General features: G+C 46.3%; 1 protein-coding gene across 2 annotated transcripts in view; it reads right to left on the bottom strand.

Moving 5' to 3' along the window:
- Positions 1-308: 308 nt before the first annotated feature.
- Positions 309-14,490, bottom strand: part of WNT5B (Wnt family member 5B) — a 36,395-nt gene continuing 22,213 nt past the window's right edge. The window contains exons 4-5 of one of the 2 annotated variants that reach the window (XR_011470648.1): positions 2,308-3,807; positions 309-763 (exon numbers count right to left, since the gene is read on the bottom strand). Coding sequence is in view for 1 of the 2 variants with exons in the window: in XM_070407552.1 (XP_070263653.1) it covers positions 3,349-3,807 (459 nt within the window). In the remaining variant the exon portion in view is untranslated. Of the gene's footprint in view, positions 764-2,208; positions 3,808-14,490 lie in introns of those variants that run through there. The other variant, XM_070407552.1, reaches the window with a different exon arrangement.

The following is a 14,490-nucleotide window of genomic DNA, read 5'->3' on the forward strand; positions in this document are numbered from 1 at the left end:
TATCCTCCATTTCTGTCATGTTTTTTTGTCTCCGCATCTTTTATGCTTTCTTGGTGCACCCCCTTGTGGTCACTGTGCGCAGTCTTGTTCTAGCCAAGCCTTAATTGTTGTAGTTAACACTAGAGGGGTTTGACCACCAGGCCGGCTGGCTGTGGAAATCAGCTGTGTGGAAAACGTCTGCCTTCTGGGGAGGTGCTAATCCAGGCTTTGCCTGAGGCAATCGGCAAATGGCTGTGCGCAGGTTTTGGGCGGGGCGGGATCAACAGGGCGGGCGGATGGGAGCAGTTATGGCCACGCTCAGTCCCGTTCCCAGAGGCTCTGCTTCTCAGAACCCCGGTAGCCGCTGCAAACCTCGGAGAGAAAGCTGCCCTCAGGTCCCAACTGATGCCGGATAATCCCGCTTCTCCCGTTTGAGTCTGGGTCCCTAGAGACTCGCCCGGATCTGGAGCCCAGAGTCTGAGACTCACTCCCGGCAGAAAACGACAACCGCGCCCTCAGCCACCAGCCCGCTTTGCGCGCGCACCTCGGTACCTTTGTATTTTCCACACTGCGCCGCCTCTGAGCCTCGATTTGCTGTTCTCTTTCCTTCTAGTTGTGGAGTCTCTCTTCAGCCAGCCTTCCTGTGGTTCTGGGTGATGTCCGTTCAGTCTTTTAGTTGTATTTTTGAAATGGTTGTTTGCGGCAGCGGTCTCCGGTGTTTACCTACGCCGCCATCTTGGTCTCCTCCTCTCAAATCTCTGAATCCTTTTGCTGATAATCCTATCTAATAAAAGAGAAGCATGGTAATTAGCTGTAACTTCACTACCCTTCCCATTGGCTAATCAGGGTGATATGCAAATTAACTGCCAACTAAGATGGCGGCCGGCAGCCAGGCAGTGAAGTGAACAGGAGGCTTGCTTGCTCCATGATGGAGGAAGCCAAGGTTCCCCGCCTTCTGCTGCTGGGCTCTGAGCTGCAGTTTAAGAAACATTGTTGCAATTATAGAAGCAAAAAAAAAACCAACACCCAGATACCTGCTTTCAGCCGTCAGAGCTGGAGCGAGCAGGATCGAAACAGTGTTACAATTATAGAACCCAAACAAACCAGATACCTGCTTTCAGCAGCCGAGGGCTCAAGCTGGAGCCGGCCTCAGAGCTAAAGCCGGCTTTCAGCTCCAGTGACAGCCATAGAAGGTAAATAAATCCCAGAATAAAAAAGAAAAAGAAAAAAAGGACAGGTTGGAAGCTTCAGTCACCCACCAGCCTGAAAACGGCTCTCAGCCCCTCACCCAGACTGGCCAGGCACCCCAGTGGGGACCCCCACCCTGAAGGGGGTGTGACCAGCTGCAAACAGCCATCATCCCCTCATCCAGGCTGGCCAGGCACCCCAGTGGGGACCCCCACCCTGAAGGGGGTGTGACCAGCTGCAAACAGCCATCATCCCCTCATCCAGGCTGGCCAGGCACCCAAGCGGGACCCCCACCCTGATCCAGGACACCCTTTAGGGCAAACCAGCCGGCCCCCACCTGTGCACCAGGCCTCTATCCTATAAGAGTAAAAGGGTAATATGCCTCCCAGCACTGGGATCAGCGAAGCTGCAAGGCCTCCTGAACCCGGGATCAGCAGAGCCGCGAGGCCTCCCGAACCTGGGATCAGCGGAGCAGCGAGGCCTCACTGCCCCTGTGTCAAGCGGAGCCGCGAGGCCTCCCAGCACTGGGATCAGCAGAGCCATGAGGCCTCCTGGCCCCTGGAGCAGCATGACAGGGGGCAGCGCCCAAACCCCCTGATCACCCTGCAGCTCTGTGTGTGACAGGAGGCGGGGCCACAACCTCCCCATGGGCCCTGCCCTGAGTGTGACAGGGGGGAGTGTCCCAACCCCCTGATCGGCCCTGCTCTGTGGGTGACAGGGGCGGTGCCCCAACCTCCCCATCAACCCTGCCTTGAGTGTGACAGGGGGGCGGCGCCCCAACTGCCCAATCAGCCCTGCTCTGAGCCCGACCAGGAGCTGCGGGGCAGGCCCCTAGGGATTGGGCCTGCTCTTTGCCACCCGTGAGCAGGCCTAAGCCAGCAGGTCGTTATCTCCCGAGGGGTCCCAGACTGTGAGAGGGCACAAGTGGGGCTGAGGGACACACACCCCCCGCCAGTGCACAAATTTTTGTGCACTGGGCTTCTAGTAGTAATATGAATAGCTACCATTTATTGTTTTAAACTTTGTGTTAGTCCTTAGGAATAGCACTTAGATGCATGACCTTATTTAATTTTGATAACGTTCTCCTGTCCTTGTCTCTGATCACCACACTAGAACTCTAAAAAGTTTCCATTTCCTTACCCTCTTCCATATGTGCACCATGCAGTAGGGTTCTAAGGATTGGGTCAAAAATAAGAGGAGACTCATGAAAGATAATCGTGTGTCCAAATAAGGAAAGGGAGGAAAACTTCAATGAAGGGTATTTAATGTCAGAGAGAAACTGTACATCTGGGGCAGAGATGAAGAGACCATGCCAGGCCAGCGAGCCTGACCTAGCTACGCATCCTGTCGCTCATGAGGCCTCCGCTGTTGGAGGACTTGACAGCAGCAGCATCACAAGGTTCCTCTCCCTGGTGGGAGCACAGTGCAATGTTCACTCAGTACGGTTATGCACCCGGCTTTGTGCAGCTCAGGCACAAACATTCAGTCCATGTCCATGTCTTTCCTAACACGTCAGGCCAAAGGGCCCCTTTCCTCCTGGTGCAGGGAGCTTGTGGCAGGAGCTAGGGAACTGTGAGGAAGAGTCATTCTCACTGGAAAGAGGCCCAGGGAGGTGCGGGCCCCTTTGCAGTCCTGGGTCAGAGATGGCATGGGACGGCTCCTCGCTTTTGCAGGTCTGCACACAATGGAAAGGTAGGAAAGCAGTGGCCCTCTCACAGAACCCGTCAATATTCTGAGCAAGACCCTGCAGACTTCAAAGCCTAAGCTGAGCTCCTGCCGCCTCCCACAGGGCCTCTAGGCCCACAGGCTGGAGTCACAGGGCAGTCATGTACCCAACAGAGACTCCAGACTTCCAGACGAAGTCATCTTCTCCTACCCACCACCTCTCTCCTCAAGGCCATGGTGGATAGGCAGCAAATATTCCCCAGTCCCTACATCCTGAGAGTCCCCCCTGGAGGGAGGGGAAAAGCCCTTTGTCCCACCCACTGGGAGCTGAGAACCTGCAAAATCCGATCCTCAAAGACCTCTAGCATCTCTTAAATAAGCTTTTCCTTTCCATTTTCATCTTTTAATTATCATCCATCCATTCATTTATACAAATATAAAATATATTTATATAGATTTATATATATATAATCTTCTGTGAGGCAGAGTGGAGAGGAGGCCAGGACGTGGTCCCGGCTATTTGCAGACGTGCTGGTCGACGACCTCCGTGCACTTCCTGCACTTGACGAAGCAGCACCAGTGGAACTTGCAGTGGCAGCGCTCCACCTGGACGCTCTTAAACTGGTCGTAGCCGCGGCCGCAGCACATGAGCTCGCAGCCATCCATGCCCTCCGAGGTCTTGTTGCAGAGGCGGCCCTGGGTGCCCAGGGAGCCCGTGGTCTCGTTGCGCAGGCAGTAGTCAGGGCTGGGGTCCACATACACCAGGTCCTCCGGGGTGGGCTGGTTGAAGCGGCTGTTGACCAGCTCCAGCTTGCCTTTGCGGGTGATGCGCATGGCAGCGGCGCTGTCGTACTTCTCCTTCAGCTGGTCCCCCACCTTGCGGAACTCAGCCAGCTGGAGCCAGCAGGTCTTGAGGCTGCAGGACCCAGAGACGCCATGGCATTTGCAGGCTACATCTGCCATCTTATACACAGCCTGGGGGGAGGAGAAAGAAGGAAATAAGGAGAGTCCCTGACGGCAGATGTCAAGAGGGTGGCTAGCGTGGCCATAGGCCAAGTATAGAAGAGGGCAGATGGGGGGGAGGGGGAGTAGGAGTAGTCTTTCAATGTAAACAAAGATCTTTCCAGGACCCTAAGTTGCTCAGATTGACAGCAAATAAAGGGGCACTATGAAGAAACATGCCGGTGAGCATGCGGCTGTCTGACCCGTGGCAGGGGTAGCATGGGGCGCTTGCTACTTTATCCATTTTTTATTACTTGAAATTTGTCACAATAAATGTGTCAGGAAAAAAAGAGATATTTCTATCTTGATCTCAAAGAAACAAGTAAAAACCAACAAAATGTGTCCAGCTTTCATATGATGTGGAGCACCAGTGAGAAAACAGAATCCAGCCAAATTACAAACCGGTAACAGAAACTGCTGGCAGGCCCTGGCTAGCCAGAGCTTTCCCAATCCTGCCACAGCTCCTAAGAATCCAACAGTCACTAACTCCACAGAGTCATCAGGAGCCTCACCATAGGCCACGTCATATCTGATAGCCCTGGGAGAGGCAGTGACAGTGGAGGGAAAAGGGTGAGGCCGGTGCAGTGGGAGAGCAGGTCAGCAGAGGTCCATCTACGGGGGTGATTCATTTGAAATCAGATCCACCCTGGAAGTCACTGAACCACACAATGTGGAGCGGATTTGCACTTGGGCTATCCCAAATCAAAATGTAAAAGCAAAAGTAGACCAGAAAGCTGCTTACGAAGTGCTTTCCATGAAACCATACTGATGCATTGTGTTAAACCACCCTGGCAGCAGGCCCAGATTGCAGATGGCAGGATGAAAATGCATGCCCACTGCAGAACATTTTCTTATGCCACAGCTATTGTCACCAACTAAGTAAGGGCTCGTTTTTCCTCAGGTTTCTTTTCAAGAGGCCCCAGGTTATGTCTTTATTCAGTACTATGCAGGGACCATTGCAGGTACAAGGAACAACTTACCCATCAACATATTACTATCGTCCAAACTCTTCCTGATCTTTTTTCCTGGTATGGAATTATTCCCACTATTTTATAATGGAAAAATTGAAGTTCTAGAAATCCTCGGTAACCTGTTCAGGGCCACCCAGAAGGGGCTTAGAATGTCTAGCACTTCTGCTCTCCAGTCTTGGGGCTTAAAAACAGCTTAGGGTGAGAAGGAAGGAAGGCTCCTCCCCAAGGTTTAAGGCAGCCACTTGGCTGGCAGCTCCAGGCCCAGGGCATAAAGGAACCAATACCCCATTCCAACAGGCACTTCAAAGACAGGGCCTGCAATTATCCTTCTGGCACAAATCCCCATGTCTGAGCTGGAGGCTGACATTCCTCTGGAAATGGTCCTTAGACAGGGATGTCAGGCATCTGGCACTGCTGGGAGGAAGCATTAAGGGCCTAAAACTGTGTACCTTGCTGCTAAGTGACTAAGGAAACAGGATAAGCATCTGCATTGGGAACAAACACTTAGGGAGATTTGGGGAAAAAGAGTCAAAGCAAGACCTCAAAGAGTAAGGATAGGAATTTTAGTAAAACAAATTCACGAGAAAGAATGTCACTGATCCTAACTATTTAGACATTCATTCCATCCTTCTTCTAGAAAGACATTGTAGAGACAAAGTATTTGTATTTTAAAATATTTTACTATTGATAATATATAAGTTCCTCTTGTAGGAGAACGGCAGCGGGTGAGGGGGTAGAATCCCAATTCTTCCCCCCCGCCAACTGAAAAAACAATAAAATGTTTTTTAAAATGTTTTTAGTTCTGTATCTTGCCCCTGGCAAAGCCCTCTTTAAATCCTTCTTCACTTCTACCTGACTGAGCATGGTAAAGACAGGAATGTCACAAAGATTAGGCAGCTTTTATCTGGAAAATGCTTGGAAGCCCTTGAGTAACAAGGCAGTATCAACCCACTGCTCTTGCTATCAATGTCTGAAATGGAGTTACTAGAGAATCTTAAAGGGCAAGAGACATTTCTTGCAAATATTCCCAAGATTTACTCGGGGGTCAAGATGTCAAATCCTAGATATTCTGTGTTTGTTTGTTTGTTTGTTTGTTTGTTTTTTAAATCTGGTTGAAAAGCCCTGGCCGGTGAGTGCTGGTCCACTCACCAAAGGGTTACAGGTTCGATTCCTGGTTACAGGCATGTACTGGGTTGCGGGCTCCCCACATGCGGGATTCAATCAGCCAATGTGTCTCTCTCACATTGATGTTTTCTCTCTTTCCCTCTCTCTCCCTCCTTCCCTCCCTTTCACTCTTTCTGAAAAAGCAATGGAAAAAATATACTCAGGTGAGGATTAACAACAACAACAAAACTCTGGTTGTAAAATACTTGTTCAGGGAATTTTCCATCCCTGCCACCATTTAATCCTTCCTGTGGAACTTTTTTGTAACTTTTTTTTTTGTTTGTTTTGTTTTGTTAATCCTTATCAGAGGATATTTTTTTCCATTGATTTTTAAAATATATATATTTTATTGATTTCAGAGAGGAAGGGAGAGGGAGAGCGATAGAAACATCAATGGTGATAGAGAATCATTCATCAGCTGCCTCCTGCACACCCACTACTGGGGATCGAGCCCGAAACCTGGGCATGTGCCCAGAATCAAACCCAGGACCTTTCAGTCTACAGGCTGACACTCTATTCACTGAGCCAAACCAGCTAGGGCCATTGATTTTTAGAGAGAGTAGAAGGGAGAAACAGAGAGAGAAAGAGAGAAACATTGATGTGAGAGAGACACATCAATTGGTTGTCTCCTGCATGTGGGGTGCTCGAATCAAACCTGGGGCTCTTTGGTGCTCTGGCCAATCCTGTAACCACTGAGGCACACTGGCCAGGGCTTTTGGAACTTTTTTATGTAGGTGTGAGGAGATGGAAGGTGAATAACTTTCGCCTCAGATGATGATTAATGGCTGAGGCCTATTCCTTGAGAAAAGGGTAAAAAAGGGACAAGAATTCCCAACCTGGGGGATCCAAGATGGTGGCAGAGTAGGTGGATGTCACATTCACCTCCTCCCAGGACCAAACTGGAATTACAACAAAAATATAGAGCAAGAAACCTGAATCACCAACTGAAGACAAGCTGAAGAGAAGTCTTATAACAAGGATTACAGTAGAGGCCACAGTGAGACTGGTAGAAAGGGCAGAGGTGTGAAAAGGGCTGGCCCCCCTTCACGGGCAGTGGCTGAGATTTGAGAGGGATATCTAAGCTTTGGGGGGTTCCCCTGAGAAGCATGAGGTCTCAGTCCCAAGCCACGCTCCCCAGCCCAGAGCACTGGACTGGGAAGAGGTGCCCATATCACATTGGCTGTGAAAATCAGTGGGGATGCTGTCTGCCAGGGAGAGATGGGAGTCTGCTAAAACACAGGCACCCTCTTAAAGGGCCAAAGCACCAAATCTCACTGACAGCCACTTACCCTGTGCTCAGCAGAGGGAGGGTGGAGCAGGTTAGAGTTGTGTGAGGAGAGACTGGGATTTGTGACTCTGGGGAGGGAGCTAAAGGGACAGGATTCCTGTGCTAAGTCCCCCTCCGGCACTATAGACTCCATCTTTCTTGGATGGAGCATTCCCCTCTATACAACATCAGCCTAGGGAAAAGCAACAGCTCCACCCTTTGGACTCCCTCTCACCCTATCCTGGGAAGCTTATGCCATGCTGAGGAGTCAGCTGCCTGAGCTGGGGTGTAGAGGTCAAGCAGACTCAGGGGGCGTCAATGACTTAGTTCTATGGCTTTGGGTGGGGGCCATTCCCACCACTTTCCCATGAACCTGACTGGTGCCCCCCTCATGGGAGATACACTAGCCCGACTCTCTGGACTTGTGGAAGCCCCACCCTCCAGACTCCTGGTGGCTCCACTCTGCCAAGATCTGGGTAGAATCCAGGACTAACTGGGTTGTGTAACTCCGGGTCAGGAGGCCACTCCCCTCACCTACTCCCAAGTCTGACTGGCACCTCCCCCTCATGGAGAGCAACTAACCCCACTCTCCTGACTCCCAGGGGCCCCACGATGCTGATCGGGTTCCTGGCAGAATATGGGACAGACTGAGTTGTGTGGCTCTAGGACAGGGGCCATTTTTCCCTCGCATGTATGACCAGTGGGGAGCTCTCCATGCACGCAGCCAAATTTTGTATGTTTGGGCCTGATAAACTCTGCTGGCCTCATCCTGACAACTCCCTGAGACCCCACCACATAGGTGTGCCGGCACCCAGTAGGTGACAGCTAGACTTGGTATAGCCTGGGGCATTTGCTTAGTGGACTCAGACCCAGCGCTGGCACTGAGTTTGAACCTGTAATATCTGGTGAACACCACTTGCTCCTACTTGGTGACTCATTGAGAACCTACCTCATGGAACTCAAGTACCGCCAGAGGCTCTTTCAGGACTGAGATTAACAGGCAGCTGGCAGGAATAAGAAGTAGATCTCATGGTGCCTTGGGACTTTGTTGACCTGCCCCCAGCCCAGTGCTCATAAAAGCTGGACGTGGTGGGCAGCTTGGTCCTTCCCACGAACACACAGGCCAAGCAGAGGTAGCTATAAACTATGGGTTGCTTGGTAACTTCAAACAGGTTGCTCAGGACCAGTCACAGGCAGTGTCTGACATTGGCCTGCACCAGAGTCCCTCCCAAGAGGCCCCAGAACCAACACACCCAGTGGCCAGCTTCAGACAACATCAGAGCAGGAACCAATTAGCTTCACAAGTGGCATATCCAAAGGGAGATCTTAGCAAGCGCCAGGCCCTGCTGAGGTGAATTCTGCTCCATGTGGTCAGCATCTCCACAGCAGCTTGTACACTGTGTTTGGGGTTGATCCTTACAGTCAGCTAGCCTGAGGGTCTACCTCATGCATGAATAGGCCAATAGCAATGAAGAATTAATTAAAACAGGAGGGTCCACATAACCCATTCAAGGGACATTCCTAGGACACTCAGTGCAGATAATCAAGGTGACTGTATCACTGGGTCCCACAAAACTCTTATTACATAAGGTCACCCTACCAAGACTGGGAATCATAGCAGTAATAATTTTTATGTAACTAATACATAGAAACAAACACAAACAGGCAGCCAAACTGGGGAGATAAAAAAAAATGCCACAAATGAAAGCACAGAAAAAATCTTCAGCAAAAGACCTTAGAGAAATGGAAGCAAGCAATTTATCATAAATAGAGTTAAAAAATAATTGTTATAAGGAAGCTCAAAGAATTTAGTGAGAACTACTACAGCATGAGAAAGGACATAGAAACAATAAAAAAGAACCAGTCAAAAATGAAGAATACACTTAAAGGAATAAACAGTAGGTTGGGTGAAGCAGAGGATCAAATCAGTGATTTGGAAGACAAGGTAAATATAAACAACAATACCCAGTCAGAGGAGTAAAAAGAAAAAAGAAGTTTAATAAATGAGGATAGTTTAAGGGACTTGGGGGACAACATGAAGTGTAACAACATCTGCATCACTGGGGTATGAGAAGAAGTGAGAGAGCAAGGGATCAAGAACCTACTGATCAAGAACTTCCCTAACCTAGTGAAGGAAAATTACACACAAATCCAGGAAGCTCAGAGAGTTCTAAACAAGATGGACTCAACCCAAGACACAACATAATTAAAATGGCAAAGGTTAAAGACAAAGACAGAATCTTAAAAGCAGCAAGAGAAAGACAATTATCTACAAGGAATGTCTCATAAGACCTTCAACTGATTTCTCAACAGAAACATTTCAAGCCATAAAGTATGGGCATGAAATATTCAAAGTGATGAAAAGCAATGACCTACAACCAATGCTACTTTACTCATCAAGGCTATCATTTAAAAATGAAGAAGAAATAAAGAACTACTCAGACAAAAAAGCTAAAGGAGTTTGTTACCACCAAACCAGTATTACAAAATGTGTTAAAGGGTCTTCTTTAGAAGAAAAAACACACACACACACACACACATACACACCAAGGAATATAGCTAAAATAATAAAATGGCAATAAATATGTACCTATCAATATTCATTTAGCCTGGCCAGTATAATTCAGTGGTTGAGCATCAGCCTATGAACCAAGAGATCACAGTTTGATTCCTGGTCAGGGCACATGCCTTGGTTGTGGGCTCAATTCCCATAGGGGACATGCAGGAAGTGGTTGATCAATGATTCTCTTTCATCATTGATGTTTCTATCTCTCTCTCTCCCTCTCCCTTCCTCTCTGAAATCAATAAAGATATACTTACAAAAATAATACTAATCATTTTAAATGTAAACACTTAAATGTTCCAATCAAAAGACAAAGGGGATCTGAATGGACAAGAAAACAAGACCAATATATATGCTGTCTACAAAAGACCCATGATACATATAGACTAAAGAGATGGAAAAAGATATTTCATGCAAATGGAAAAGAAAAAGAAGCTGGGGTAGCAATACTTATATTTAACAAAATAGACTTTAAAACAAAGGCTATAGTAAGAGACAAAGAAGGACACTACATAATGATAAAGGGAACAATCCAACAAGAGGATACAACCCTTGTGAACATTTATGCACCCAACATAGGAGCACCTCAGTGTATAAAGCAAATCACCTGTCCCAGTGGTTGAACATTGACCCATGAATCAAGAGGACACCTGTTTAACTCTAGGTCAGGCACATTCCCGGGTTGCAGGCTCAATCTCCAGTATGGGACATGCAGGAGGCAGCCAATCAATGATGCTTGTCTCTCATTGAAGTTTCTGTCCCTCTATCCCTCCCCTTTCCTCTCTTTCTCTAAAAAATCAATGAACACACACACACACACACACGGAGAGATTGATAGTAATGCAGTCATACTAAGAGATTTTAACACCCTATTGAAATAAAAAAATGAACAAGGAAACAGTGGCTTTAAATGGCACACTATATCAGGTAGATTTAATTTATATATTCAGCGCATGTCATCCCAAAGCAGCAGAATATACATTATTTTCAAGTGTACATGGAACATTTTTTAGCATAGATCACACGTTAGGACACAAAACAAACCTCAATAAATTTAAGAAGATTGAAATGATATCAAGCATCTTCTCTGACCATAATGGTATAAAACTAGAAAGCAATCATAAGATAAAACTAGAAAACACACAAAGACATGGAGGCTAAATAACGTATCACTAAACAACAAATGGGTTAATAATGAGATCAAAGAAGAAATCCAAAGATACTTTGAAACAAATGAAAATCTATGGGACACAGCAAAAGCAGTCCTAAGAGAAAAATTCATAGCATTACATGCCTACCTCAGGAAACAAGAAAAATCTAAAATAAACAATCTAACATTACACTTAAAGTAACTAGAAAAAGAACAATAAACAAAGCCAAAGTGAGTAGAAGAAAGGAAATACCAAAGATCAGAGCAGAAACAAACAAAATAGAATCTAAAAAAAAACACACAATATAAAAGATCAATGAAACCATGAGCTGGTTCTTTGAAAAGATAAACAAGATTTATAAACTTTTAACCAGACTCATCAATTTAAAAAGAGAGAGAACCCAAATAAATAATATTAGAAGTGAAAAAGGAGAAGTAACAACTGACTCCACAGAAATACAAGTGATTGTAAGAAAATATTATGAACAATTATATGTCAACAAATTAGACAATCTAGATAAAATGAATAACTTCCTAGAAACATGTAATCTTCTAGAAGTAAATCCGGAAGAATCAGAAAATCTGAACAGACAGATTACAAGTAGTGAAATTGAAGGAGTAATAATAATAAAGACTCCCAACAAACAAAAGTCCTGGATGGGATGGCTTCACAGGTGAATATTATCAAACATTAAAAGGTGAACTAACATCTATACTCCTCAAGCTATTCCAAAAAATTCGAAAGGAAGGAAGACTCCTAAGCTCATTTTATGAGGCCAGCATCATCCTAAATAATAAGGAGCTAATACACTAATTAGACCAGATGGCAGAACAACCAAAATGACCAGTGGGTGAAGGGCGGGGCCACAAGGCAGCCAGGGCTGCAAGGGCTGAGGCAGTTGGGGCTGCAAGGGCCTACGCTTGCATGAATTTCATGCACCAGGCCTCTAGTCCTAATTATAAAACCAGATAAAGACACTACAAAGAATGAAAATTATAGGCCAATACCCCTGATGAACATAGACGCTAAAATCCTCAACAAAATATTAGCACACCAGATCCAACAATACAGCAAGAGGGATTTATTCTGGGGACACAAAGTTGGTATAATATCAGAAATCAATAAATGCGATACAGAACATAAACAAAATAAAGGATAAAAATCACAAAATCATATCAAAAGATGCCGAAACAGCATTTGATAAAATTCAGCACCATTTACAATAAAAACTCTCAGAAAAATAGAAACAGAGGAAACATATCTCAACATAATAAAAGCCTTATATGACAAACCCATAGCCAACATCATACTCAATGGGCTAAAACTAAAACCATTTCCCCTAAGAACAGGATCAAGACAGGGATGTCTGCTTTCACCACTCTTATTCAAAATAAGATAAGAAATTTATCTGATACAGAGTTCAGAATAATGATGGTAAGGATGCTCAACAGCATGAGAAAAGATATAATAACTATGAAAACAGAAACAAAAATGACATAGAACAAATAAAGGACACATTTGAAGGAATACACGGAAAATTAAGGGAAGCTGAGGATCCAATCAGTGAATTAGAAGACGGGGTTGAAAAGATCACTCAATCAGAGAATCAAAAAGAAAAACAATAAAAAATCAAGAGGACAGCTTAAGGAAGCTGTGGGACAATGTGAAACATAACAATATTCAAATAGCAGGAGTGCCAGGAGAGGCAGAAAGGGAGAAAGGGATAGAGAAAGTGTTTGAAGAAATAATGGCAGAAAATTTCCCTAACCTGGTAATGGAAAAAGTCACACAAGTTCAGAACATACAGAGAACTCCAAGCAAAAAGAACCTAAACAGGCCCACGCTCAGAAACATCATAATTAAAATGCCAAAAATTAAAGACAAAGAGAGAATCTTAAAGGCAGCAAGGGAAAAGCAAACTGTTACCTACAAAGGAGCTCCCATAAGGCTGACAACTGATTACTCATCAGAAACTCTACAGGCCAGAAGGAAATGGCATGAAGTCCTCAAGGTAATGGAAAGCAAGGATCTGAAAACAAACGGTCAAATAAAGAGCTTCCCAGGGGGAAAGAAAAAGGCTAAAGGAGTACATCACCACCAAGCCTGTATTACAAGAAATGCTAAAGGGACTGATGTAATGAGAAGAAATAGAGAGGGAAACCTAGGCATACAGAATTAAAATAGCAATAAATAAGTACCTCTCAATAATAACCCTAAATGTAAATGGATTAAATGCTCCAATCAAAAGACAAAGGGTAGCTGAATGGATATGAAAATATGTCCCAACAAAAGACTCACCTCAGAACAAAAGACTCACACAGGATGAGAGTAAAGAGATGGAAAAAAATTTTCCATGCAAATGGAAAAGAGAAAAAGGCTGGGGTAACAATATGTAAATCTGACAACATAGACTTCAAAATGAAGGCCATCACAAGAGACAACAAAGGTCACTACATAACACTAAAGGGGTCAATCCAACAAGAGAATATAATCCTGGTAAACATATGCACCCAATATAGGAGCACTTAAATACTTCTTTTTTAAAAAAATGTATTTTTATTGATTTCAGAGAGAGGAAGGGAGAGGGAGAAACATCAATGATGAGAGAGAATCATTCATCGGTTGCCTCCTGCACATCCCGTACTGGGGGATCGAGCCCGCAATGCAGGCATGTGTCCTTGATCAGAATTGAACCTTGGACCCTTCAGTCTGCAGGTGAACGTAGAAGCACCTAAATATATAAAAAACTTCTAGAGGACTTTAAGGGAGAGATCAACATTAATATAGTCATAATAGGGGCTTTAATACCCCACTGACTTCACTGGATAGATCTTCCAGACAAAAAATTAATAAAGTAACAGTGACTCTGAAGGACACACTGGATCAGATGGATTTAATTGACATTTATAGAACACTAGGGGCCCAGTGCACGAATTTGTGCACCTTGAAAGGAACTGTGCGCCGCTAGGCTGCAGTGGGCACAGGGGTGGGTCTTGGCCCATCCTTCGCACCCCCGCCTGGTCCCTCCTGCTGCAGTCCCTGGTACCCTGTCTGCCGACAGCCCTGCTCCTGCTGCCACCGCTCCCACATGTTGACAGCACCGGCCCCACTCGCACCCACTGACAGCATGGAGCAATTGGGGCCAGCATCAGCAGCGGGTGTGAGTGGCAGCTGCTGCTCCAATTGCCCCTCAGGAACAGGGGAAGGTGGAGAAGATCTTAGGGGCGATTGGGGCTGGCAGCCATCATTTGCACCCGTTGACAGTGCTGAGCGGTCGGGGCTGGTGCCAGGCGCCAGCAGCAGGTGCGAGTGGCGTATCTGGTGCCAGCAGCAGGTGCGAGTGCCGGGCAGGTCCGTAGCATGTGGGAGCAAAGAATTTTCAGTAACCACCAGAGGCTCACCCCAATGACAGCAACCGGCGCCCCACCTTGGTCTGGCACCCCCGCTCACCTGCTCCACCATCCTGCCACTGCCGATGCCCACCATGTTCCGCACTCTGATGCCTGCTACCGATGCCTGCCATGTCCTGCATGCACCCCC

The sequence above is a fragment of the Myotis yumanensis genome, unplaced genomic scaffold, assembly GCF_028538775.1.
Source record: "Myotis yumanensis isolate MYYU_CA2020_CCGP unplaced genomic scaffold, mMyoYum1.0.hap1 SCAF_3, whole genome shotgun sequence".
Lineage (NCBI taxonomy): Eukaryota > Metazoa > Chordata > Mammalia > Chiroptera > Vespertilionidae > Myotis > Myotis yumanensis.